The sequence below is a fragment of the Narcine bancroftii genome, chromosome 5 (assembly GCF_036971445.1).
Source record: "Narcine bancroftii isolate sNarBan1 chromosome 5, sNarBan1.hap1, whole genome shotgun sequence".
Lineage (NCBI taxonomy): Eukaryota > Metazoa > Chordata > Chondrichthyes > Torpediniformes > Narcinidae > Narcine > Narcine bancroftii.
In genome coordinates, this window is record NC_091473.1 from 3,945,333 (window position 1) to 3,970,421 (window position 25,089).

The following is a 25,089-nucleotide window of genomic DNA, read 5'->3' on the forward strand; positions in this document are numbered from 1 at the left end:
TGTAAAACTACCTCAATTCTGGATACCGTATTTTGGCAAGTTGCTGGGAATTTGAGGAGATTTTATAGAGGTGTGCAGAATCATGATTTGGTTTAGATCAGGTAGAGAGAGAAAGGAAACAGTACCCATTATATGACATGAAATTGCTTTTGGTCTGCTGTAAGGCAGACAGATTCTCCTTCAGCAGTAATTGCCTGAATCACCTCTTACGGTCAGAGAAGGAGAAGCCAAAAAGACTTCCTCCCGCCCCCCCACCCCCGAGTCACTGAGTGTCCGTGGATTTGCCTCCAGTGCTCCAGTCCAAACCATCAGTGGCTCGAGCTCCAGATCCAAACCTCAGACACGGTCAGGAACTCTCGACCGCACCCCCAACTTTGCATCCTGGCTCTGGTACCCAGCACCCCCTCAGCCAGTTTCGATCCAGTCTCTGGCAGTCCGCAGCCTGGTACGAGTCCCGTGATTGCAGTCACCTCGAGTCACTAACAGGCTGGCTGCCTATGTGGGTCCTTCAGCCGCAGAACCCCATGCTGATCAGCTGCCGCGGTCACCGTCCCTTGGATTGTCTTCTCTGCTTCTCCTCAGATGCTGAGGGGGGGGGGGGGGGGTCGTCGTAAAATGCGGACAATGAGGAAAGTGTTATTTGTGATTCCTGACTCAGCAATGTGGTTGCTTCTTATGTCACTTTTCATTTAGACATTCAGCATGGTGACAAGCCCTTCCTGTACATTTTGAACAGTGAGAGGAAACTGGAGCCCCTGGAGGAAGAGGGAGATCGTACAAACTCCTTAAAGACAGGGCAAGTCTCGAACCTGGGTCGCTGGCAGTGTAATAGCACCATGCCCTTCCCCCACCCCCCCCCCCCCCCCCCCCATGCCTTAGTTCAGAGAATAAGTGCTGGTCAACAAACCCCATGACATTTCCATGCTGCATAGGAATAAGTAAGTAGTATTTTAGCACAAAAATATTTGGAATAAAATATTGCTTAGAAGGGAACTTTCCTGCTTTCTGAAATGGTTGCAGTTCTCTCCATCATTAGTATTTGTTTGCCTCTTTCTGTCTTTAGGGAGTGCAAGTTTATTGCTTTTTCAGCAGTGCTTTGTTCTCTTTCCTAGGGTGAAGCATCCGAACATATTGCAGCTGGTGGATGTATTTGAAACACGCAAGGAATATTTCATCTTCCTGGAACTGTGAGTTAATGATCTACAAGGCTGGACTGGGAAAGGAATGGAGTTAACCTAGTGATGACCAACCAAGTGGCTGCTAATTTTTATTGTATCAGATTTGCATTTTACATTTCAGACAATTACTAATATATTTTTTGAGGGTGGCCACCATATTTTTATAATTTAACTCAATTCAGTCTTTGATCTTTGCTGGCTGCCCATCGTATTCATGACTCAAAAAGATTTGGGTTTAGTACCATTCAAAAGAAGTACAGTACAACTCCAATTATCCAAAATTGGATTCTCTGAAATCCTCAGTTACCTGAATTTTTTTAAAAATTTTGAATAAACGAGGATATCCAAAACAAATCAGAAATCTCTCATTTATCCAAAAAAATTTCGGAGCCGAACTGACCGGGGATGGGAATCTCGGGCTCCCGGCGGCAGAGGGGACCTCAGGCTCCTGGGCAGGAGCGGGACCCTCTGGCTCCTAGCATGAGCGGGGGCCTCAGTGGGGAGGTGTCGATGATTGGCGGTGGCCAACATATTTTGGTGAGAATTAAAATCATTTTAATGCTTAAAAAGCCTTCCCTTGTTTGTTTGTTGTTGCTTCAATACTGTTACAAGTGATTTGCAGTTGCTACTGGGCTGTTTTACAAAAAAAGCAGTTCTCCGAAAAAAAAAAAAATGTTTACCATTTTGGATAATTGGAGTTGTACACTATATAATTCAGAACAATCCATGTTATTTTTAAATTTATGTACTGTAAAAACTAATCAAAATCCAAACTCTAAAGTAGAAAAAAACACTTTTAGAAAAGTTATTGTATCCTAGTCTTACAACACAGAAACCTGCTGAACTATATTGGCCTCTTACTTTGGGACCATTGACCTGCCATAGGCCCAGACCCCCTCCAATCCCCTCCCATCGCCTCCCGTCCATGGCGATACCCAAGTGCTTTTAGAATGAAGCTAATGCACCTGCCTCCACCATGTTGTCTGGCAACTCAATCGACATGCCCACAACCCTCTGAATGGAAAAACTATCCCCTTTTGGGGGAAAAAAAATTGCTGTTCCAAAGGGATCGAGTATCTATTAGTTAATTGTTTAGAAACCTTTCTGATGCTTCAGTTCAATGCTGAGGGAAGGGTCTACTGTTGGAAATGCTGACATTCAGATGTGGAGAATCCTGTCTCCCATCTCAGATGGACTTGCTGCCGTCCAGTGTCTTTCCAGTAGCCTGTTTGTGTTTGTGTTATCAACATCATGGGCTAGAAACTGGTTGAAGCAACTCCGTTTAAAAAATAAAAGTGCAGCGTTGGTGAAAATCAGGTCCGCTTGTACAGAGCAATCTTGCGCACAGTTCTCAGTGTCTTAGCACCTTCGATTTTCAACTGGATTTGCATTTTCTCCATATTCTCTGATGCAATGTCAGCACAAATGCAACATGCAGACTCCAACTGTTCTGGGCCGTCCGATCCTCTCTCTTGGAAAATCTGGGCAGTTTTTCAGTCACAGAACAACCAGGCTTTCTTTAAACTGCTTCCCTTAAAAGTTCAAGGTTTCCTTTCTTGTCATGTAATAATACATGAAATGTAATATACACGATATGCAGCCATGCATCGACTTGCGTCTGGGTTAGGTCGATCATTATAGATGAAATATACTGCACAACATAAGATGCCATGACACACATACAAACTTACCTAAACTTCTATACGTCATGGCTATCCCTCGTAGTCCAGGATGATGGCCTTTGTTCCATTGATCCACAGAGCGAAGACACCTGCACGTTTATTTGTTTATTGTGTACTTCACTCCAAGAAGTGCACAATACTTGACAAATCAACCAACTAATTCCAATGGCATGGAAACTACAACGATTGGACCTGATGGATTTGTTACAGCCTTCGTCCAGCTGAGTTCAGTCACTTTGTCTGCCTGTTCTACAGTTGAGGACTTGGTTGGATTGTTTTTTTGTCAGGGACCTCCCCCTTGACCTTACCACCATGGGAGGCCCTACCAGGAGCACAGCTCCAGACGGCATCGCCCTCGGGATCTCAAGACCACACAAACTTCTCAACCATGACAAGGTGACAATCCGCTGAGAAGCTAAACCTCTATATCGTACATACACTTTAACACCAGCCAACATTGGACCCGGCATAAATTTTTATTAAGTCCTTATGGTGTAAGGATACATACCTTGGATGTATCTGTGATCGGACGTTACTCGATCGGGTGTAAGTCGAGATATGACAGTACTTCATTGTTTGCCTGCCATAAGTTAAAGAGTCATGATGAGCATTGCCTGGCACCCCTAACAGCAAGAGAAAGAGAAGGAAAAGTAAGTTCCTTCAGAGACACTGAGTGTCTGTGGATTCATCTCCAGTGCTCCCCACAGCCTCTGCAGCCCCACAGACTCCAGTTCAAACCATCGGCAACTCAAGTTCCAGATCCAAACCTCTGATACAATCAGGAAGCCTTCAGCGTCAAAGGCCCTTCGGGAGCCTTTCTTGCCCTCAGCACCCTCTCAAATCCTGGCTCAGATACCAGGATCCCTTAAGCCGGTCTCCAGCCACCTGCAGCCTGTGTGGGTCCTTCAGCCACTGAACTCTCCGCTGGTCCGCCACCGTGATCACCTTCCCTAAGCTTCTCTTTCTCAAAGTGAGCGGGGACGGTGGGTGTTCTTCCATTTTCTGGTGCCCATGCTGACCAAGTAAAGGGACGACATACAAAATGCGTTCTTTTGAGGGCAAAGAGATCTCCAATCTCTGACAGCTCCAATCATAGACGTGTGTGTAAAGCAAAGAACTGAAGATGCTGAAACGTCTGAAATGAAAACAGAAAATGCTAGATACCCTTACCTGTGAATGCAGGTATCCCCCATTCTTTGAAAGGTTTCTTTATGCCACTTCGCTTTTACAAAAGACCTACATTCATACCTGTTTTCGCTAACTGAAAGAAATCCGAAGAGGATTTTCACTTTTACCAGAAAAGGCGAAAAGCAAACATGGCGTTTAATGTTTATTTTTCAGTGAGCCGTTATAGAGGCAGCACGCACCCTGAGCGGCAAGAGTGGTGCCGCCAAGCTCCTTTCCCGGGAAGGACACCCAGCCTCTCAGCATTAAGCCGCCATAGCTTTGAACTGTGTCTGTGAGCACCTGTGCTTTATCCCGATTTTTTTTTCATCCATTAGCAAGATGAGTCCAAAGGTATCAGAAAAGCCAAAGAGAGCCCATTGCTTAGTGTAAAACTGGTCTGGGAATAGTCAAAAACGTTAAATGGTAATTGCTTCTTCACTTTATGCCATTTCAGCTTGCAAAAGATTTCAAAGGAACGCTCTACTTTTGGATAGCGGGGGGGGTGGGGGGGGAACCTGTTTTTATTTATCTATCCTTTGGTATTTATCATCTCTCTTTCTGTTTTAGCCTATTGTGGTTATTTAACGTTTACTGTTATAATTGGTAAACAGACTCTGTGGCTGCAGTTAAAGGAATATCTTGTCCCGATGAGTTTAAACTAGATTTCAGGAGGAGGGGTACCAGTATGCTAGAGTAGTTGGTGAGAAGGAGGAAGGGTACCAGTATGCTAGAGCAGTTGGTGAGAAGGAGCAGGATAAAGTTCATGCAAGGCCTGCATGTATAGACAGAATCAAAGGGGGAAGAGTGGCATTGTTAGTCAGGGAAAATATCTCAGCTGAGCAAAGTCAGGACAGCCAGGAGGGTTTATCTACAGAGGCCATATCGGTGGAGCTGAGGAATGGGAAAGGTGTGACAACGCTGATAGGGTTGTATTATAGACTGCCCAATAGTCAGAGGTTATTGGAGGAGCAAATCTGTAGAGAGATAGCAGACTGATGTAATAGACAGAGACTTTAACTTTCCACATATTGACTGGAACTCCATACTGTGAAAGGGCTGGATGGCTTGGAGTTTGTGAAATGTGTTCAGGAAAGTTTTCTCAATCAATGCATGTTGTTGTTGTTCATCCTTCGTAGTCGAAGATGACCATGGCTTCAAAATCAGCGTTGGGTTTGAAGTCGCGACTTGTGCTTGACTTGGATTAAAGTGAGGGAGAGTTGCGCAGATCGTCAGCCTCACTCTCTCGCCCCGGCCTATCTGGACCCAGTGGCAAGACATAATCGAGATGGCTGGAGACAGGTCAGGATGCAGTAGATGGCCAGCAGTGTTCTATATGTGTCTCACTGTGCCCTCTTAGTGCTCCACGATGCATTGCTGAGAATCACCTTTCTGCCCATTGAACCACTGATGGTTTCTTCCTCAGTCTGCCAAATCCAGGCTTCGCACACTAGGTAGACAAGCCCTGAGTGATGTGGGTTCACGGCAGTTCTTGCGGCGTGCTCGCAAGCCTCCCTACTCATTGTTGGGCATCCTCATCTGCCTTTGCAGCCGATGTCTCCTCTTCCACCTGCTCCACCGTTGGGACGATCACCTCGTGGTGTAGTAATAATACTACCCTCATACTTGTTTTCACCCGCTAGCTGAAACAGTTTCCAGGGTGTGGCACGAGGAACCAACAAGTGAAAGATGCAGGAGTTGAGTGAGGTCCAGTGATGCTTACCATCCCCACCTTAGTGAGGCTCAGCACCAAAGGTACTCCCTCTTCTCAGGGGTACTAATGAGAGAGGATGCAGTCCTTGATCTCCTATTAGGGAACAAGACAGGTCAGGTGACAGATGTATGTGCAGGTGAACATTTTGGGTCCCATAACCATAATGTCATTAGCTTCAAGTTATTTATGGAAAAGGATAAGTCTGGTCCTCATGTTGGAATTCTAAATTGGAGGAAGGCAAATTTTGTGGAAATGAGAAAGTATCGGGGAGTCACGTGATGGAGTAGTGGCCGGACAGTGAACTCCAGCCCTCTCCAGAAAAGTCGGAAAAAACAAAGGAAAACACAAAGGCACAGAAATAAAAATTAAAGAAAAGTGAGTATAAAGGTGGAAAGAAGATGGCGACAAAAAAAGAAAAATCGAAATCAACGGTAAGAAGAGAGGAAGAGAAGACAACGGAAGAAGAAGGAGAAGGCCTTACCTGTTCGAAGAGGCCCGCGGTGGAGAGAGAAACCCGCTCCCTCAGGTCGGTAGAAAGTGGACTACAAAAATGGCTCGCTGAGCCGAGTAAAAGTGCGCAACCGCGCATGAAATAAAACACACCGACGGGAGGGGTGACCAGCTGCGGAGTTGATCTCCACAGCCGGCAACGACAGCTGCAGAACACCTGCAGCAAGAAGAGAACACAGGAGACAATGAAAACAAGAAAGAAGAGAAGAAAAGGGCAACAAAGAAACAACAGATGGCCAACCCAGAGGAAGAAGAAGAGGAAGAGTACAGTGAAATAGAAGAAGAAGGGAAAGGCAAGATAAAGGATATACTTTCTCTTATTAAAGAATACATGGAGTCATTTAAAGAATGGCAAACGCAGGAATTTAATGATTTAAGAAGAAGAATAACCAACACAGAAGAGAAAATGAATAAAATAGATATGACCTTAACAGAAATGGGAAAGAAAATGGACAAGATGGAAGAACGGGAAGCAGCAGTAGAAATGGAGGTAGAGGACTTAAAAAAGAAATTAGAGGAATCTAATAAAAAAGTTATAGAGACACAAGAACTGTTAGCTCAGAAAATAGATATAATGGAAAATTATAACAGAAGAAATAACATAAAGATAGTGGGCCTTAAAGAAGATGAAGAAGGCAAGAATATGAGAGAGTTTATAAAAGATTGGATCCCCAGGATCCTAGGATGTCCAGAACTACAGCAAGAAATGGAAATAGAAAGGGCACATAGAGCATTGGCCTTTAAACCACAACAAAAACCAAGATCTATTTTAGTAAAATTACTAAGATATACTACAAGAGAAAAGGTACTGGAGAAGACAATGGAAAAAGTAAGAGAGGGCAACAAGCCACTGGAGTATAAAGGGCAAAAAATCTTCATTTATCCAGATATAAGTTTTGAACTCCTGAAGAAGAGAAAGGAGTTCAATACAGCAAAGGCGATTTTATGGAAGAAAGGGTATAAATTTATACTAAAGCATCCAGCGGTATTGAAAATATTTATTCCAGGACAACAAAACAGACTATTCTCGGATCCAGAAGAAGCACGAAAATTTGCAGAACAATTACAAAATAGACTGAGGGATGAAGACGTGTAATGAGAGTACAAAAGACTGAGAACTAAAAAGGCACATAAGTTTTGAATTCCTGAAGAAGAGAAAGGAGTTCAATACATCGAAAACGATCTTATGGGGAAAAAAAAACTATTCCGGATCCAGAGGAAGTAAGGAAATTTGCAGAACAACTACAAAACAACCAGAGAGATGAAGACATGTAATAAGAGTAAAAATGACCACGATTTATATGTATGCGGGTAAAGAGGTATATGTGTGTATATGTATAATGTGCATACATGAATGTATCCGTATTTAGAGGAAAATATAGATAGTATAGACAAGAATTAATAAGGGAAGGAAATGGAATAGAGGGAATAAGGAGGGAACTAAAAGAGTGACCTTTGTTACATATGAAAAGTGAAATTTTTTCTGGGGGGGGCTCGGTGGGGAGGAGTGCAAAATCAGCTGACACTTGCGAGTGAATTCGCAAATCCAAATGGAGAGGGGAGATGTGGTTGTCCGACAAGGGATAAAGGACAACTCAGGAGGGGAAGGGGAGATTGGGGCTAAAGAAGTTTTAAATAGAAGAATAAGGAAAATGCTTGATGTTTTAGGAATGTTGCCTTATAAAGGGTTTAAAACAAGAAAACAGAAATGGATAAGGAGGAAAGGTAATGATGGAGAAACGGAAAGGGAAGATAAACAAAGTATAAAATGGCTACATTGAACTATATGACTTTAAATATTAATGGAATACATAACCAAATTAAAAAGAAGAAACTGCTAAATTTACTGAAAAAAGAAAAAATTAATATAGCATTTCTGCAAGAAACACACTTAACTGAATTGGAGCACAAGAAATTAAAGAGAGATTGGGTAGGACACGTAACTGCAGCATCGTATAATTCAAAAGCAAGAGGAGTAGCTATATTAATTAGTAAAAATGTGCCATTTAAAATAGAAGAGGAAATAATAGATCCAGCAGGGAGATATGTAATGATAAAATGTCAGATATATTCGGAGTTTTGGAATCTACTCAATGTATATTCACCTAACGAAGAAGATCAAAAGTTTATGCAAGATATCTTTTTGAAGGTAGCAGATACGCAAGGGAACATATTAATAGGAGGGGATTTCAACCTGAATTTGGATTCAAATATGGATAAAACTGGGAAAAAAAATTAACAGAAAGAACAAAGTAACCAAATTTATAATTAAATCAATGGAAGAAATGCAACTTTTGGATATATGGAGGAAACAACACCCAAAAGAAAAGGAATATTCATATTACTCGGCTAGACATAAAACATACTCAAGAATAGACCTATTTTTGTTATCAGCTAGTATGCAAGATAGAGTAAGAAAAACAGAATATAAAGCTAGAATGCTATCGGACCATTCACCCTTAATATTGACAGTAAAGCTAGAGGACATCCCTCCAAGAATGTATAGATGGAGATTAAACCCCATGCTACTTAAAAGGCAGGATTTTAGAAAATTTATTGAAAAACAAATAAAAATGTATTTTGAAATAAATACGGAATCAGTGGAAGATAAGTTTATACTATGGGATGCAATGAAAGCATTCATTAGAGGGCAAATAATAAGTATGTAACCAAGATGAAAAAGGACTATAATCAGTCAACTTGGAAATTGGAAGATAATTTGAAAATACAACAATGGTATATAGAAATGAATAAATGTATTCCATTAGAAAAAATAACATATAGTTTAAGAAATGATATTGAAATATTTGAACAAATATGGGAGCCTTACATGAAATACAATAGCGAAAACCTACCGGGGACAATCATTACCTAAGTTGATGGAAGGAGAAGGAAATGAAAAGAATGGACTCAGTAGAATTTCTGGTGTATTTTTGTTGAGTGACAACATTGTCTGACTGGTTTAATGTATCCTAGATTGTATACCTTAAATGGACGGGAGGGGGGGGTTGGGGGGGTGGGTTGGGAGGAGGGAGGGGGGGGAGAAAATGTCACTGTATATGTGTGAAAAGGAAAAAGTGTGTATCATGGTTAATGTGATTTATGGTGTGAAAAATAAAAAATTTAAAAAAAAAGAAATGAGAAAGTATCAAGGAAGAGAGAATTGGGGTATGTTGTTTTCTGGCAAGGGTGAGTTAAATAAGTGGAAGGGCTTTTAAGCCCAAATCTTTTTGACACTAAGACTGGTGGCATTGTTGACAGTGAGGAAGTTTTTCAAAGTTTGCAGAGGGAGAAAGGGCCAAAAAATGGCAGATGCAGTTTAATGCTGACAAGTGTGAGGTGTTGCATTTTGGAAGGACAAACCAAGGTAGGACGTACATGGTAAATGCTCGGGCACTGAGGAGGGCAGAGGACAAAGATATCTGGGAATACAGATACATTGAAAGCTTTTGGCATCTTAGCCTTTATAAATCAAAGTATTGAATATAGGAGTTGGGATGTTGTGTTGAAATTGTTTAAGACATTGGTGAGGCCAAATTTGGAAAATTGTGTGCAGTTCTGGTCACCTAACGACAGGAAGGATATCAGTAAGTTTGAAAGAGTTCAGAAAAAAATTATTAGGATGTTGCCAAGTCTTCAGGAGTTGAGTTACAGGATAAGATTAAACACGTAAAGACTTTTTTCTTTGGAACGAAGAAGAACAAGGGGAGATTTGATAAAGGTATACAAGATTATGAGAGATATAGATAGAGTGGATGCAAGTAGGCTTTTTCAACTTAGAGTGGGGGAAATAAATATGAGAGGTCATAGTTTTAAGCTGAAAGGGGAAAGGTTTAGGGGAAACGTTGGGGGAAGTTCTTCACTCAGAGAGTGGTGGGAGTGTGGAACGAACTGCCATCTGATGCAGTGAATGCGGGCTCGATTTTGTGTTTTAATAATATATTGGATATATACATGGATGGGAGAGGCCTGGAGGGTTATGGAATGGGAGCAGGTCAGTGGGACTAAGGAGGTGATGGTCGGCACAGACTAGAGGGGCCAAATGACCTGCTTTCTGCACTGTAGCATTCTAATATTGGTGCATCTGCACATTATACTTGTGTTTATGACAATAAACTGACATTTTTAAAGATTGAAACAACAGAAGGGTCACCATGTTCCTTGATTGCTTGGTCTGTGGAGGACATGTTGCTCTCTGCTCCTTGGTCTCACTTCATTCCTGGTTGCTGCATCTCAACTGTTCACCTCAGCTTGAGGGAAGTCACCCAAACTCCATGCTCAAGCAAGCAGATATCATCGGCTGTGTCTTCTGCCTGCAGAAGCAGGCAGCAGGAGCAGAAATAATTGCTTCCATTGTGGACATTTGGAGATTGTATTCATGCCATCATGGAGTTATCCAGCACAGAAAAGACCCATTGGACCATCTCAATTATGATGACCCCTGATGCCTCTGCTCATCCCATTTTCCTGCATTAGGCCCTCTATTCTTTTCTTAGTCTGTACCTGCCCAAATGTTTGGTTTGAACGTTCTGATTCCACCTGCCTTCACCATCCCTTCTGGTAACCTGCTCCACTTCCACACCAGACTCTCTGAGAAATATACACCCCTCAGGTCTCTTCTCACCTTAAACCTGCATCATCTTGTTTTTGTCTCTCCTGCCCTTGGGAAAAGATTGTGTCTATCAACCTTTTCTATGCTCTTCATAATTTTATAAACTGCGAGAGCTTACAGTAGATCTATTCATAATGCTACCCTGACACTAAAGAGAGATGTTGACCAGGGAGTCTGACAGTACTGCTCTGTAAACCCCACAATCTCACTTTATACATCTTTTACAAACAAGTTACATGCTACAGGCACACACACACAAAATGTTTTGGTGTTTATTTACTGTTTTTATTGTCACGTCCAAAGAGAAACAGTGAAAATCTTTGATTTGCGTGCTATCCAGGCAAATCAACTTATCCTTGAGTATAACAGGTTGTGCAAAATAGAACCAAGGTGTATAGCATGAAGGAGAAAAGGTGCAAGGGCATTATCATTTTACCAATGAGAGGTCTGATCGTAGCAGGGAAGAAACTATTCTTCAATCAACATTTGGCATGATGCAATTTCCAGGTTTATGAATAAAGATCTAGATTTTACTTCATTCTGTTCAGTGCAAATAAATGACAAGTGTTATAGAGACCAAATTTCAAAGGTCTTTCATTGAGTGGAATTTGCTTTGGTCAGTCTTGAGGTTCTACTTACTGTAAATGTATGTGAACCTGGGTTGAATTTTGGGTCCAAGTGATTATTAGCAGGCAGCCCCTTTTAAATTGCAACCCCTGGGTGGCCCTCCTGGGACCCGGGTGCAATTACTGGGGCAAAGGTGCTGGAAGCACCTTTTAAATTGTAAGGGGATTACTCCCTTAAATCGCCGAGTTGGCGATTTAAGGGGGAATCCCGCCTCCACAATGACACGTTACTCACTCACCAGTTGTACTGCTGGATGTTCAGATCCTGGCTGGCGCACGCACGCAAGTGCTGACGTCATCAGAATAAGCGGGTCAGCCATTTTCATTCTCAAATCGCCTGTGCACGAGACCTAGGTAAGTTTAACTGGGTTCCATGACTACCTCTGGATTCAAACAGGGTTGACCGGGTCAGACCCTTTCTAATTGCCGTGCAACTGGGGCGCTAACTGGGCAAATTAACCCCATTTTACACGGAAATTTGAAAGGGCCTAATGATTGGGCCCCTCCAGACCAATCTTCTTCAGTTTTGATCCAGTGAAGGAGGCTTTTTATCGGTGCTTGTAATGAAGGTAAATAATTTTTTTTAGATTTTGGAGAAAGGAAGCAGCACGGTTTAGCGTAGCCATCAGCACGATGCTGTTCCAGCGCCAGTGGCCCGCATTTGAATCTTCCGCTGTCCGTAATGAGTTTGTATGTTCTCCCCTTGAGCAGGTGCTCTGGTTTTCTCCCACCCTATGAGGTTTGTAGGTTAATTGGTGGAGTTGGGCAGCATGGGCATGTGGGCTGGAAGGGCCTGTTACTGTGCTCTAACTCTAAAATTTAAAAAATGTATGTCTAAAAACAGATGGGAATTCTGAGAATTTCTTTCAATATGGTGAGTGTTAACAGAATCCTGGCCCATTGTGCAGAGAGGTGGAGCCTTCAGTTCACCTAGTTCACGCTTCTGCTGGCTACAATTTTTCTCCCTGTTCCCATCAGGATTGGGTGTTCACCTACACATTAGGATGGTGTTCAGCGGCATCACCCTCCCAGTTAACCCACCAGTTTCATGGAGTATGACAGGATCTGGAGGATCCACCGAGGAAATCCACACCAACACTGGCAGAACCTGCAAACTCCACACAGATAACACTGGAGGTCAAGATCGAACCCGACTCTCTGGGACTGCTAGGCAGCAGCTCCACGAGCTATGCCACAGAGCTGTTGATTAGGGCTTTCAAAGGAGAACTGAAGCATGATGTGCAACTGAATGGATCTACTGCTGCTCCCCTATTTACGATGGTCTGACGTACGATTTTTCGAGGTTACGATGATGGTTCAAATCCGTACTTTCCATTTCCAATTCTGATCTGTTCCTGCACTTGCGACATGCGTCCGCTACCCTCTCGTGGTGCTGGGCTTTAGCATCCCCACCATCCAGAAATTGATTGTAGTTCATTGCTTCAAATATTCTTCATGCCCAGTGTGTTTTCAGCTGTGTACGTTAATGGCTTTTTTTTCAGTGGGGAAGAAAGATATTCAAAATGTAATTATAAAAAAATGGTAGATGCGGTATTCTTTTTTGACTGACGATGAGTTTGCCAGAACGTAGCCCCATTGTAAATTGAGGAGCACCTGTATATTGATCATTTTGCAAAGAGGCATGGTAAAGTTCTGTCCCATAGTGATCCTGTCTGTGAATATCAGGAATTATAGGTCAATGTTACCAATGTGAAAAAGTTTTCAGTGCATTATTTAATAATTTTGAAACTTGTAGCTCTGCTATTGAAAATAAGTGAGCAGTCTTGTACCCCTTCTGGTCACTGCTTGATGAGGATCAGGATACGAGGCCCCATCCAAATAGGAATTGACACTCTGTATTCCACAGGTTACAGGCTGTTATGAAAAGCTCGAGGGCTTGGAGGAGGAGGATGGTTTATCATGGGCCAGGTCTCCTGGGAAGCTTTTATGCATTTATCTCTCTGGATGGCAGCCAAATGCTTATAAATCCCCAACATTAAGAAAGCTGGCAGCAAGAGCATCACCTGAAGCAAAGATTTTTGTGGACATGAGAGCAGGGCATTTGGTGCGAGAGGGGCTGTCAACATTTAGCCAAGAGGATTATCAGCGCCAAGCTTCTTAATCACAGCTGTGATCGTGAGATCATGGGTCGAAGCTGGCCAGAACCTGAGGGAGTTCAGCTGCTCATTGCTGCTTTGATTGACTTTGCTGAAACAGGGAGCCAAGTGTATGGGCATGGCTGGTCTGATGGTGAAAGAACATAAGAAATGCTCCACCATTCATTGTGATTGTGGCTGATTTGATGGTGGGCTCCTCCACCTACCTGCCTTTTCCCTATATCTCTTAATTCCCCTACTATTCTTCAATATATTTACTGAGGTCGCCTCCGCTGCTTCAATGGGCAGTGAATTCCACAGATACACCACCATCTGGGGAAAGCAGTTCCTCCTCATCTCAGCCCTAAATCTACTACCCTGAATCTTGAGGCTATATCCTCTAGTTCTGGTCTCCCACTTATCTCTATCCTATCCATGCCTTTCATAATTTTATACATTTCTATTAGATTCACCTCTCGATATTCTTCTAAATTTCAGTGAGTACATATGACTCAATCTCTCATAGGAACTCCCTACTTATCAGGCCAAGAGATTAGCACATACAAGTCACTGGATTGAATCATAACTGCCCTCAATCAGTCGATCACTGGAGCTTTGCCATGGAACAGAGTAGTAGCTGCTGCCAGGCTTCAACTTGACACTTGGCACCATCTGTGTGGAGTTTGCACATTATCTGCTTGACCCTGTGAGTTGAAGATAAGTTTTCTCCAGCTGCCGCCTCTTTCCCCTCTCCGAAAAAGTGTGCTAACTGGCCCCTCCTCTCCCCACCCCCCACGTTCAACGAGGACAGGATTCCTCTTGTCTTTACCTACCACCCCACCAGCTTCATCCAATACATCCTCCTTCTCCATTTCCGCCACCTACTACATGATCCCACTACTAGACATGTGGTCACCTTACCCATCCCCCACCCCATCTCCCCACCTTCTGCAGGGACTGATCCCTCCATGACTCCCTTGCCCGCTCCTGCCTCCCCACTAATCGTCCCCTTGGGACCTACCTATGTGACCGCAAGAGATGTTCCACTTGCGCCCACACCTCCTCCCTCAGCTCCATTTGGGGCCCTCAAACACTCCTTCCAAGTGAAGCAACATTTCACTTGTGAACCTGCAGGGATCAATTCCCCATCCCATTCCCTTGCTGACGTGTCTGTCCATGGTCTCTGCAGTACCAGACTGAGAGTACCTGTGAATTGGAGGACCAACACCTCACCTTCTGACTGTACACTTTCCAACCGAATGGCATTAATATCGACTTCTTTGGCTTTCGTTAAAACCCCCCCACCTCACTTCTTCCCCATCACCTTGTCTCTCCCTTTTACCTTTTTCTTTTTGCACAGACCTAATAAATTCTCACCTCTCCCCTTATATCCAATTATCACTTTTTGTTGGTCTGGATTCCTGGCCGGCACTGAATTCTGAGATTTCCTGCTTTTTGTTCTTTCTACTTATTCCTCGAAGAAGGGCTCAGGCCCGAAACGTTGGCAATATATCTTTGTCTCCCATAGAGGCTGAAAAGACTGGCTGAGTTCCTCCAGCTTTTACTACAATCACAGCATCTGCTGACTACCTTGTTTCATTTAGTTCAGTACATCCACTGTGAAATCTCTTCAGGGGATGCCTACCCTGAAGATGTTCTCCTCCACTCTTCGAAATGAGTTCTGGGAGAGTCTCTCTCACTGCTCCCCTGCTGCTCTCTGTACTGCCTGCTGCTCTCAAGCTCTCCGACCATGTTCTCGCTTCCACAGCCACGTGTCCTTCCTGGCTACTTCCCTCCGCTGCCATCTGGTGCCACGTTGATTCCAGCTTTGGTTCCAAGCCTACCAGTGTGGCCCCCACCGGGAACTTAGGCACCTGTGCTTCATTGACTCCTGCTCTCTTCGCTTCTCCTGTTGTATCCTATGGACTACCCTCAGCTTGATGTGCAGGTACTAGCTGACCCTCACTCTCTCGCTACCACAGCTCCGTACCTCACTCGCCATGATCTTCCACAGACCTCTCTTACACTTTATCGTCTGCCAGATCCACCCATTCAACCGCCGATTCTATTCACCCCTGGCATCCATCAAGGATTGAAACCTCATATCCCTGGAGACTGCAGCCTCCGTAACCTCCCACGCGGATCTCCACTCTGGGCTTAGCATTTCATAGAACAGAGCTCCTGAAGCGAGTCTCCAACTTGGCCTCAGTGACCAACAGGGCCAATCTCCTAATGCAGGTCTCCAACTTGACCTCAGTGACCTACAAGATCAAGCCTCCGACATGAAGTTTCACCCTGAACTCAGTGACCGACAGAAATGACACAGGTTTCCACCTTGACCCCTGTGACTGACAGAACTGAACCTTTGTCGCGAACTTCCACCCTGGATCTAGGAGTGCATGGGCCTCTCTCTCTTCACCCTCTGATTTCCCAACCATCTCTATCCTTCCTTGGACCCTTCTTACCCTCCATCTTCTGATCCACCCCATCCTCCTCCCTTCCCCAATACCCTCCACCCAATCGAACATCCTCCTAACTTCTGCCTGGTCTTGACAATCCCCTGCAAACTTCCCCTCTTGGAGACTGAAAGCTCTGTCCTCAGTAGAGGCCTGACTTCCCTTCACCCACACCTAGAGTTCTACGCACACCATGATGATGATGAACTCTTCTTCCATTGGCTCCATTTCCAGGCTTACTTCAAAACCACAGATCCTCTCACCACACCCCCCCCCCACAATACAGATCCCTTCTCCTGCTCTAAACCTTCCTCCTCCTGGACACTTGCCTGCTCTGGTCCTTTATAGTTCTAACTGCTGCCATGACATCAACTTCACTACTCCCCCTCACTCATTTCAATCTCACCCCCTCAGAATGCCTGGGCCTCCACTCTATCCATACCAGTCCAAACCTCACCATCAAACCCACAGACACGGGTGATACTGTTGTCACGGGTGGTACTGTTGTGGTCTGGTGCACTGACCTCTATCTGGCCAAAGCCGGACAACAACTCTCAGACACCTCCTCTTACCCCTCCAACAGGACCCCACCAAAACTCATCAAACCACCATATCACGCCCCATTTCTGAACTCATCACTTCTGGTCACCTCCCTGGCATGGCCTCCAACTTATTGTTTCCCATCCCCGCACCACTCGTTTCTACCTTCTACCCAAGATCCACAAACCCAATTGTCCTGGCAGACCCATCATGGTTTGTGTTCAGGACAGTTTTCTAAATCAATATATAGAGGTACAAATGAAAGAGAGTGCAATACTGGATGTCCTATTAGGGAATGAAACAGGACAGGTAACAGAAGTATGTGTAGGGAAATATTTAGGATCCATTGATCATAATGCCATTAGTTTCAAGTTAATTATGGAGAAGGATAGATCTGGGCCTCGGGTTGAGATTCTATATTGGAGAAAGGCTAATTTTGAGGAAATGAGAAAGGATGAATTGAGATAAGTTGTTTTCAGGCAAGCATGTTTGAGGTAAGTGGAGGATCTTCAAATGTGAAATTTTGAGTGTACAGAGTATGTATAGTGGTTAGCGCAACGCCCTTACACTACCAGCAATCGGGACCAGGTTTGAATCCCATAGAGATTGTAAGGAGTTTCCTCCCACCATTTGAAATGTACTGGGAGTTGTAGGATAACTGGGTGTAAATAGGGTGGAACGGACTCGTGGGCCAAAATGACCTGCTACCGTGCTGTTGGTCTAATTTTTTTTAAATTTACATTAAAATTTTTAAAACATGTCCTGTCAGGATTAAATGCAAAGTTAGCAGGCATAGGGAACCTTGGTTTTTGAGAGATATTGGGGATCTAGTTTGGAAGAAGAGAGAGGTGTAATGTAGGTATCGGCAACATGGCAGAAATGAGGTACTTGAGGAGAATAAAAAATGCAAGAAAAGCATCAAGAAAGAAATCAGGAGGTTAAACAAAGGCATGAGGTTGCTTTGAAAGACAATGTGAAGGAAAATCCTAAGGGTTTCTACAGGCATATTAAGAGCAAAAGGATAGTAAGAGACAAAACTGGTCTGCTCAGGGATCAAAGTCTATGTATGGAGCCAAAAGAGATGGGGGAGATCTTAAATGTTTTTTTAGTCAGTATTCACTCAGGAAACGGGCACAGAGTCGTAGGAAGCAGTGAGGTCATGGAACCTACACAGATTAAAGAGAAGGAAGTGTTGGCTGTCTTAAAACAAATTATGATGGATAAATCCCCAGGGCCTGACAAGATATTCTTTTAGGCCTTGAGGGAGGCCAGTGCAGAAATTGCAGGGGCAGAAATATTTTAAATGTCCTTCACCACAGCTGACCGTTACGCTAAGCCGTGCCACTACCTTTCACCAAAATCTAAAAAGAATTCTTTACCTTCATTGCAAGCACCAATAAAAAGCCTTCACTGGATCAAAGCTGAAGAGGATTGGCCTGGAGTTGCCCAGTCACTGACTGCCAATAATCACTTGGACCCCATATTCAACCCAGGATCACGTACATTTGCAGTATGTAGAGCCTCAAGACTGACCAAAGCAATTTGCAATTAATGAAGAACCTTTGAAATTTGGTCACTCTAACACTGCTCATTAATGTGCACAGAACAGAATGAAGTAAAATCTAGATCTTTATTCATAAACCTGGAAATTGCATCATGCCAAATGTTGATTGAAGGATAGCTTCTTCCCTGCTACGATCAGACCTCTCATTGGTAAAATGATAATGCCCTTGCACCTTTTCTCCTTCATGCTATACACCTTGGTTCTATTTTGCACAACCTGTTATACTCAAGGATAAGTTGATTTGCCTGGATAGCACACAAATCAAAGGTTTTCACTGTATCTCTTTGGACATGACAATAAACAGTAAATAAACACCAAAACATTTTGTGTGTGTGTGACTGTAGCATGTCTTCTTTCTTTGGCTTGGCTTCGCGGACGAAGATTTATGGAGGGGGTAAAAAAGTCCACGTCAGCTGCAGGCTCGTTTGTGGCTGACCAGTCCGATGCGGGACAGGCAGACACGATTGCAGCGGTTGCAAGGGAAAATTGGTTGGTTGGGGTTGGGTGTTGGGTTTTTCCTCCTTTGCCTTTTGTCAGTGAGGTGGGCTCTGCGGTCTTCTTCAAAGGAGGCTGCTGCCCGCCAAACTGTGAGGCGCCAAGATGCACGGTTTGAGGCGTTATCAGCCCACTGGCGGTGGTCAATGTGGCAGGCACCAAGAGATTTCTTTAGGCAGTCCTTGTACCTTTTCTTTGGTGCACCTCTGTCACGGTGGCCAGTGGAGAGCTCGCCATATAATACGATCTTGGGAAGGCGATGGTCCTCCATTCTGGAGACGTGACCCATCCAGTGCAGCTGGATCTTCAGCAGCGTGGACTCGATGCTGTCGACCTCTGCCATCTCGAGTACCTCGACGTTAGGGGTGTGAGCGCTCCAATGGATGTTGAGGATGGAGCGGAGACAACGCTGGTGGAAGCGTTCTAGGAGCCGTAGGTGGTGCCGGTAGAGGACCCATGATTCGGAGCCGAACAGGAGTGTGGGTATGACAACGGCTCTGTATACGCTTATCTTTGTGAGGTTTTTCAGTTGGTTGTTTTTCCAGACTCTTTTGTGTAGTCTTCCAAAGGCGCTATTTGCCTTGGCGAGTCTGTTGTCTATCTCATTGTATGTAACTTGTAGCATGTAACTTGTTTGTAAAAGATGTATAAAATGATATTGTGGGGTTTACAGAGCAGTACTGTCAGATTCCCTGGTCAACATCTCTCTTTAGTGTCAGGTTAGCATTATGAATAGATCTACTGCAAGCTTTCACAGTTGATATAATTGTGAGGAGCATAGAAAAGGTCAATAGATACAATCTTTTTCCAAGGGTAGGGGAGACAAAAACAAGAGGACACATGTTTAAGGAGAGAGGAGATCTGACGGGCGTGTACTTGTCAGAGATATCGGCGCGAAAGTGTTATAGGTGAGGTGCTGAAGGATTGGAGGGTAGCTCACGTTGTTCCTTTGTTTAAAAAAGACTCTAAAAGTTACCCTGATGTCGGTAGTGGGTAGCCAGGGACTGATAAGGAATAGTCAACATGTCTTCGTGGATGGCAGATCATGTTTAACCAATCTTATAGGGTTTTTCGAGGAAGTAACCAGGAAAGTTGACGAAAGCTGTGGATGTTGTCTACATGGACGTTAGTGAGGCCTTTGGCACAGTTCCACATGGAAGGTTAGTCAGGAAGGTTTAGTTTTATGGTGAAGTAGTAAACTGGATTTGACAATGCTGGACGAGAGAAGCCAGAGAGTAGTGGTAGATGATTGCTTCTCAGACTGGTGACCTGTGACTAGTGACGTGCCTCTGGGATCAGTGCTGGGACCATTGTTGTTTGTCATGTATATCAATGATCTGGATGATAATGTAAATTGGATCAACAAGTTTGCAGATGACACTAAGACTGGAGGTGCTGAGGACAGCAAAGAAGGTTTTCAAAGCTTGCAGAGGGATCTGAACCCCAGCTGGAAAAATGGGCTGAAACATGAAAGATGGAATATAATGCAGACAAGTGTGAAGTGTTGCATTTTGGAAGGACAAACCAAGAAAGGGCTTACATAGTAAATGGTAGGGCACTAAGGAGTGGCGTAGAACAGAGGTCCTCCATCAGCCAGCTCCCCACCATGACTACCAGCCCCCCCACATCTCCATCGGGCACACAAAACTCAAAACGATCAACCAGTTTACCTATCTCGGCTGCACCATTTCATCAGATGCAAGGATCGACAATGAGATAGACAACAGACTCGCCAAGGCAAATAGCGCCTTTGGAAGACTACACAAAAGAGTCTGGAAAAACAACCAACTGAAAAACCTCACAAAGATAAGCGTATACAGAGCCGTTGTCATACCCACACTCCTGTTCGGCTCCGAATCATGGGTCCTCTACCGGCACCACCTACGGCTCCTAGAACGCTTCCACCAGCGTTGTCTCCGCTCCATCCTCAACATCCATTGGAGCGCTTACATCCCTAACGTCGAAGTACTCGAGATGGCAGAGGTCGACAGCATCGAGTCCACGCTGCTGAAGATCTAGCAGCGCTGGATGGGTCACGTCTCCAGAATGGAGGACCATCGCCTTCCCAAGATCGTGTTATATGGCGAGCTCTCCACTGGCCACCGTGACAGAGGTGCACCAAAGAAAAGGTACAAGGACTGCCTAAAGAAATCTCTTGGTGCCTGCCACATTGACCACCGCCAGTGGGCTGATAACGCCTCAAACCGTGCATCTTGGCGCCTCACAGTTTGGCGAGCAGCAACCTCCTTTGAAGAACCGCAGAGCCCACCTCACTGACAAAAAGCAAAGGAGGAAAAACCCAACACCCAACCCCAACCAACCAATTTTCCCCTGCAACCGCTGCAATCGTGTCTGCCTGTCCCGCATCGGACTTGTCAGCCACAAACGAGCCTGCAGCTGACGTGGACTTTTTACCCCCTCCATAAATCTTCGTCCGCGAAGCCAAGCCAAGAAGAAGAACAGAGGGATCTGGGAATACAGATATATAGTTCTTTGAAAGTTGCATCACAGATCGATAGGGTTGTAAAGAGAGCTTTTGGCATATTGGGCTTCATAAATCAAAGCATTAAGTATAGGAGTTGGGATGTTGTGGTAAAGTTTTATAAGATATTGGTGAGGCCAAATTGGGAATATTGTGTGCAGTTTTAGTCACCTAACTGCAGGAAAGGTTTCAATAAGATAGAAAGAGGGCAGAGAAGATTTACTATGATGTTGCCCAGACTTCAGGAACTGAGTTACAGGGGAAAGTTAAACAAGTTAGGCCTCTATTCCTTGGAGCATAGGGGAATAAGGGGAGATTTGATAGAGGTATTTAAAATTATGAGGGGGTTAGACAGAGTAAATGTAGGTAGGCTTTTTCACTGAGGGTAGGTGAGATACAAACCAGAGGACTTGGGTTAATGGTGTAAGGGGAAAATTTTAGGGAGAATATGAGAGGGAACTTCTTCACACAGAGAATAGTGGGAGTGCGGAATGAACTGCCAGCTGAAGTGATGAATGTGGGCTCAATTTTAACATTTAAGAGGAATTTGGACAGGTACATGGATGGGAAAGGTATGGGGGGCTATGGACTGGGTACAGGTTATTGGGATTAGGCAGAAAAATGATTCAGCACAGACTAAAAGGGTTGAAGGGGCCTATTTCTGTGTTGTAATGTTCTATGGTTCCTCAATCTCTTTTTCTCCATCTCGGGAGACAGATTCTAGACAGACATCTTCTACAAGTCCACCAACTCCCACAACTACCTCAACTACACCTCTTCCCACCCTGTCCCCTGTAAGGATTCCATTCCATTCTCTCAATTAATGCATCTCCAGCACCCAGGACGAGGTCTTCCATGCCAGATCATCAGAGATGTCCTCTTTCTTCAAACAATATAGTTATCCCTGTACCACTATCAACAGCCCTCACCCACCTATCCTCCATTATCCACACATCTGCCCTGGCTGCCTCCACCCCTTGTCCTCACCTACCACCCCACTAGCCTCCACATCCAACACATCCTCCTCCGCCATTTCCACCACTTACTATGTGATCCCACCACTAGATACATATCTCCCTCTCCTCTCATCTCTTCTTTCTGCAGGGACCATTCCCTCCTTGACTTCCTCATCCATTCTGCACTCCCCATCAATCTTCTCCTTGGCACCTACCTCTGTGACCTCAGGAGATGCTCCAGTTGCAACCACACCTCCTCCCTCATCACCACCCGGGACCCCAAACAGTCCTTCCAAATGAAGCAACCCTTCATGTGAATCTGCAGGGATTATTGACTGCATTTGGTGCTCCATTTGTAGTCCCCTCTGCTTTGGAGAGACTGGACGCAGACTGGGAGATCACTTTGTTGAGCACCTCGGCTCTGTCCGCCGCAATAGTGTGGATCTCTCAGTGACTACCCATTTCAATTCCCCATCTCATTCCCTTGCCAACATGTCTGCCCATGATCTCATGCACTGCCAGAGTGAGACCACCCGCAAATTAGAGGAACAACACCTCATTTTCCAATTGGGCACCCTCCAACCGGATGGCATTAATATTAACCTCTCTGGGTTTAATTAAAACCCCTCCCCCCCCCCCCCCCCCACTTCTTCCCCTATCACCTTCACCCTAGTTCTGTCTCTCTCCCTTTTCCCTGGCTCCTTTCGTACAGACATAATCAATTCTCACCTCTCCCCTTATCACATCTTTTGATGGACTGGACCCCTCCGTCAACACTTGTCTGCATTCTGAGATTTCCTGATTTTTTTATTTGCGTATTCCTTGATGAAGTCCTGAGAACCTAAATGACGGCAAAATATCTTTGTCTCCATTGGATGCTGAAAGACCGGCTGAGTTCCTCCAGCATTTAGATGTTTTTTTACGACAGTCACAGCACGTTCTGCAGACTTGTGTTTCACACTGTAAATTACCTCCAGTGTTGTAGAATTGGGAGAAGTTAAGAGGCATTGAGACAGAGAGTACGTTTTAGTTCCTTGCAGGCATGAAACACAAATGCCTGCAGATGCTGTGATTGTCACAAAAACACACAGTAAATGCTGGAGGAACTCAGGCAGTCTCACAGAGTCCGTAAGAGGTAAAGATATATGACCAACGTTTTAAGCCTGAGCCCTTCTTCAAGGTGTAAGCAAAGAACAGGAAGATGTCAGTATAAAGACTGAAGACTGGCAGGGAGAGGTGTCCAGATCAACAAAGGGTGATAATTGGATATGATAAGAGGTGACGCGAGAATTGATTCTGGCTCTGTGAAAGGAGACAGAGGGAGAGGGAGCCAGACAAAGAAGGGGGAAAGGTGACAGAGGGAAGAAGTCAATATTAATGCCATCCATTTGGATGGTGCCTAGACAGAAGATGAGGTGTGTTCCTCTAATTTGCAGGTGGTCTCAGTCTGGCAGGGCATGGGGCCATGGACAGACATGTTGGCAGAGGAATGGAAATAGGTGGCCACTGGGAGATCCACGCTACTGTGGTGGACAGAGCCGAGGTGCTCAACAAAGCGAATTCCTCCACCCCCCCCCCCGTCTGTGTCCTGTTTCTCCGATGTAGAGGAGACCCCCAGCAGGGGCACCGGATTCAGTCAATGACACTGCCAATTCAGAAGTGAAATGTTGCTTCATGTGGAAGGATTGTTTGGAGCCCCGAACGGTGGTGAAGGTGTGGGGGAAGGGAGGGTGAGGGCATAAGTGGAGCATGTTCTGCAGTTAATAAGGGGCAGGCATCAAGGGGGCGATCAGCAGGGAGGGAGGGGTGGGCAAGGGAATCGCGGAGGGACACCTGCGGAAGGTGGAGAGGGGAAGATGTGCTTCCAGGGGACAAACTGAGAAATTCCATGGGCTTGATGAGCCATGAAAAGACGAGAACAGAATTTTGCCCACAGTTCGGGGTGCTGAAGCTAATGTGGCTGGTCCTATATTTTATTGTTCTTTCAGCTGCCAGACCTTGACTCATATTTATTTAATTTTTTATAACCATCTGGCTTAATTAATGTTTGCTGAATGAGCTCTCTGTGGTGGATAGCTTACGATAGTACTGGAAGCGCCCCAAGGTGCCATACTGAAATAGATTCACAAAGGAGAGAGTTAAATCTGCTCCGACTCATAGCTTGTGTTTGTTGTGTAACTGAGCACTGGCTTACGTTAGTCCCACAGTGTTAAAACCATGAAAGAAAATGAAAGCTTTTGAAGTTGCATGTTTACTGCAAGAATATGGAAGCAGCCATCAAAGTGACAGGGTCTTGATGTATGATTCATTGTAGTTCAAAGTGCTTCTGATCCAACACTTCCAGAGACTGTTTCCTTGCTTCATGCTTTCATTAACAAAATACTTGCTTTTGAGAAAACACTGCCAATGCCAGATTGGAAAGGTTATATTTTATTTTCTGAATAAGTTTCGGTGATGTTCATGCTGAAATGATGATGAGTTTATTGTTATATGCATTGTAGAATTACACATGCACTGAAATTCTTGCTGTAGCTGAACAGGAACAGTAAAACCCCTGGTATTCGGGATTCAAGCGACTGGCAGCCTCAAACAACCAGCAAAAAAAATCAGGGAAAATAAATTTTTTTTAGAAAAAGAATAAAATAATAGGTAAAAAAAATATGTGTTTAAAATTGGAAAAGTAAATGTGCTCTGAAGCAACGCACAGGTCTTTGGGGGGAAGATGGGAGCGAATATTCAGCCAGCGGAACACCTTGGTCGGCCTTTGCTCATAGCAGCTGTTTGAATAAAGTTGTGTGAAACAGCAATGGCGCCGCCCAGGATGAAGAGCTGGTTGATGCCACTCGCCGTTGGGGTGACTCTGTTATAGTATCTCCTTATTCCTGCTTAGTAAGGAGTCGCCCCGGATAGAGGTTTTATCTGTAAGCTTTGGGGACGGGGGTAAATTATCTATAATGTTATGGTTCGTTTTTTGGGCGGGTCAATGGAGGGGAAGGAACCTGCAGGTGCAGCGA

The 25,089-nt window shown here is 44.5% G+C and overlaps 1 protein-coding gene across 1 annotated transcript in view; it reads left to right on the plus strand.

Moving 5' to 3' along the window:
* Window positions 1-25,089, plus strand: part of camkva (CaM kinase-like vesicle-associated a) — a 174,971-nt gene that overhangs the window by 89,700 nt on the left and 60,182 nt on the right. Inside the window, exon 4 of the mRNA XM_069936246.1 lies at window positions 1,113-1,187. Within this exon, the coding sequence (XP_069792347.1) occupies window positions 1,113-1,187 (75 nt within the window). The remainder of the gene's footprint in view (window positions 1-1,112; window positions 1,188-25,089) is intronic.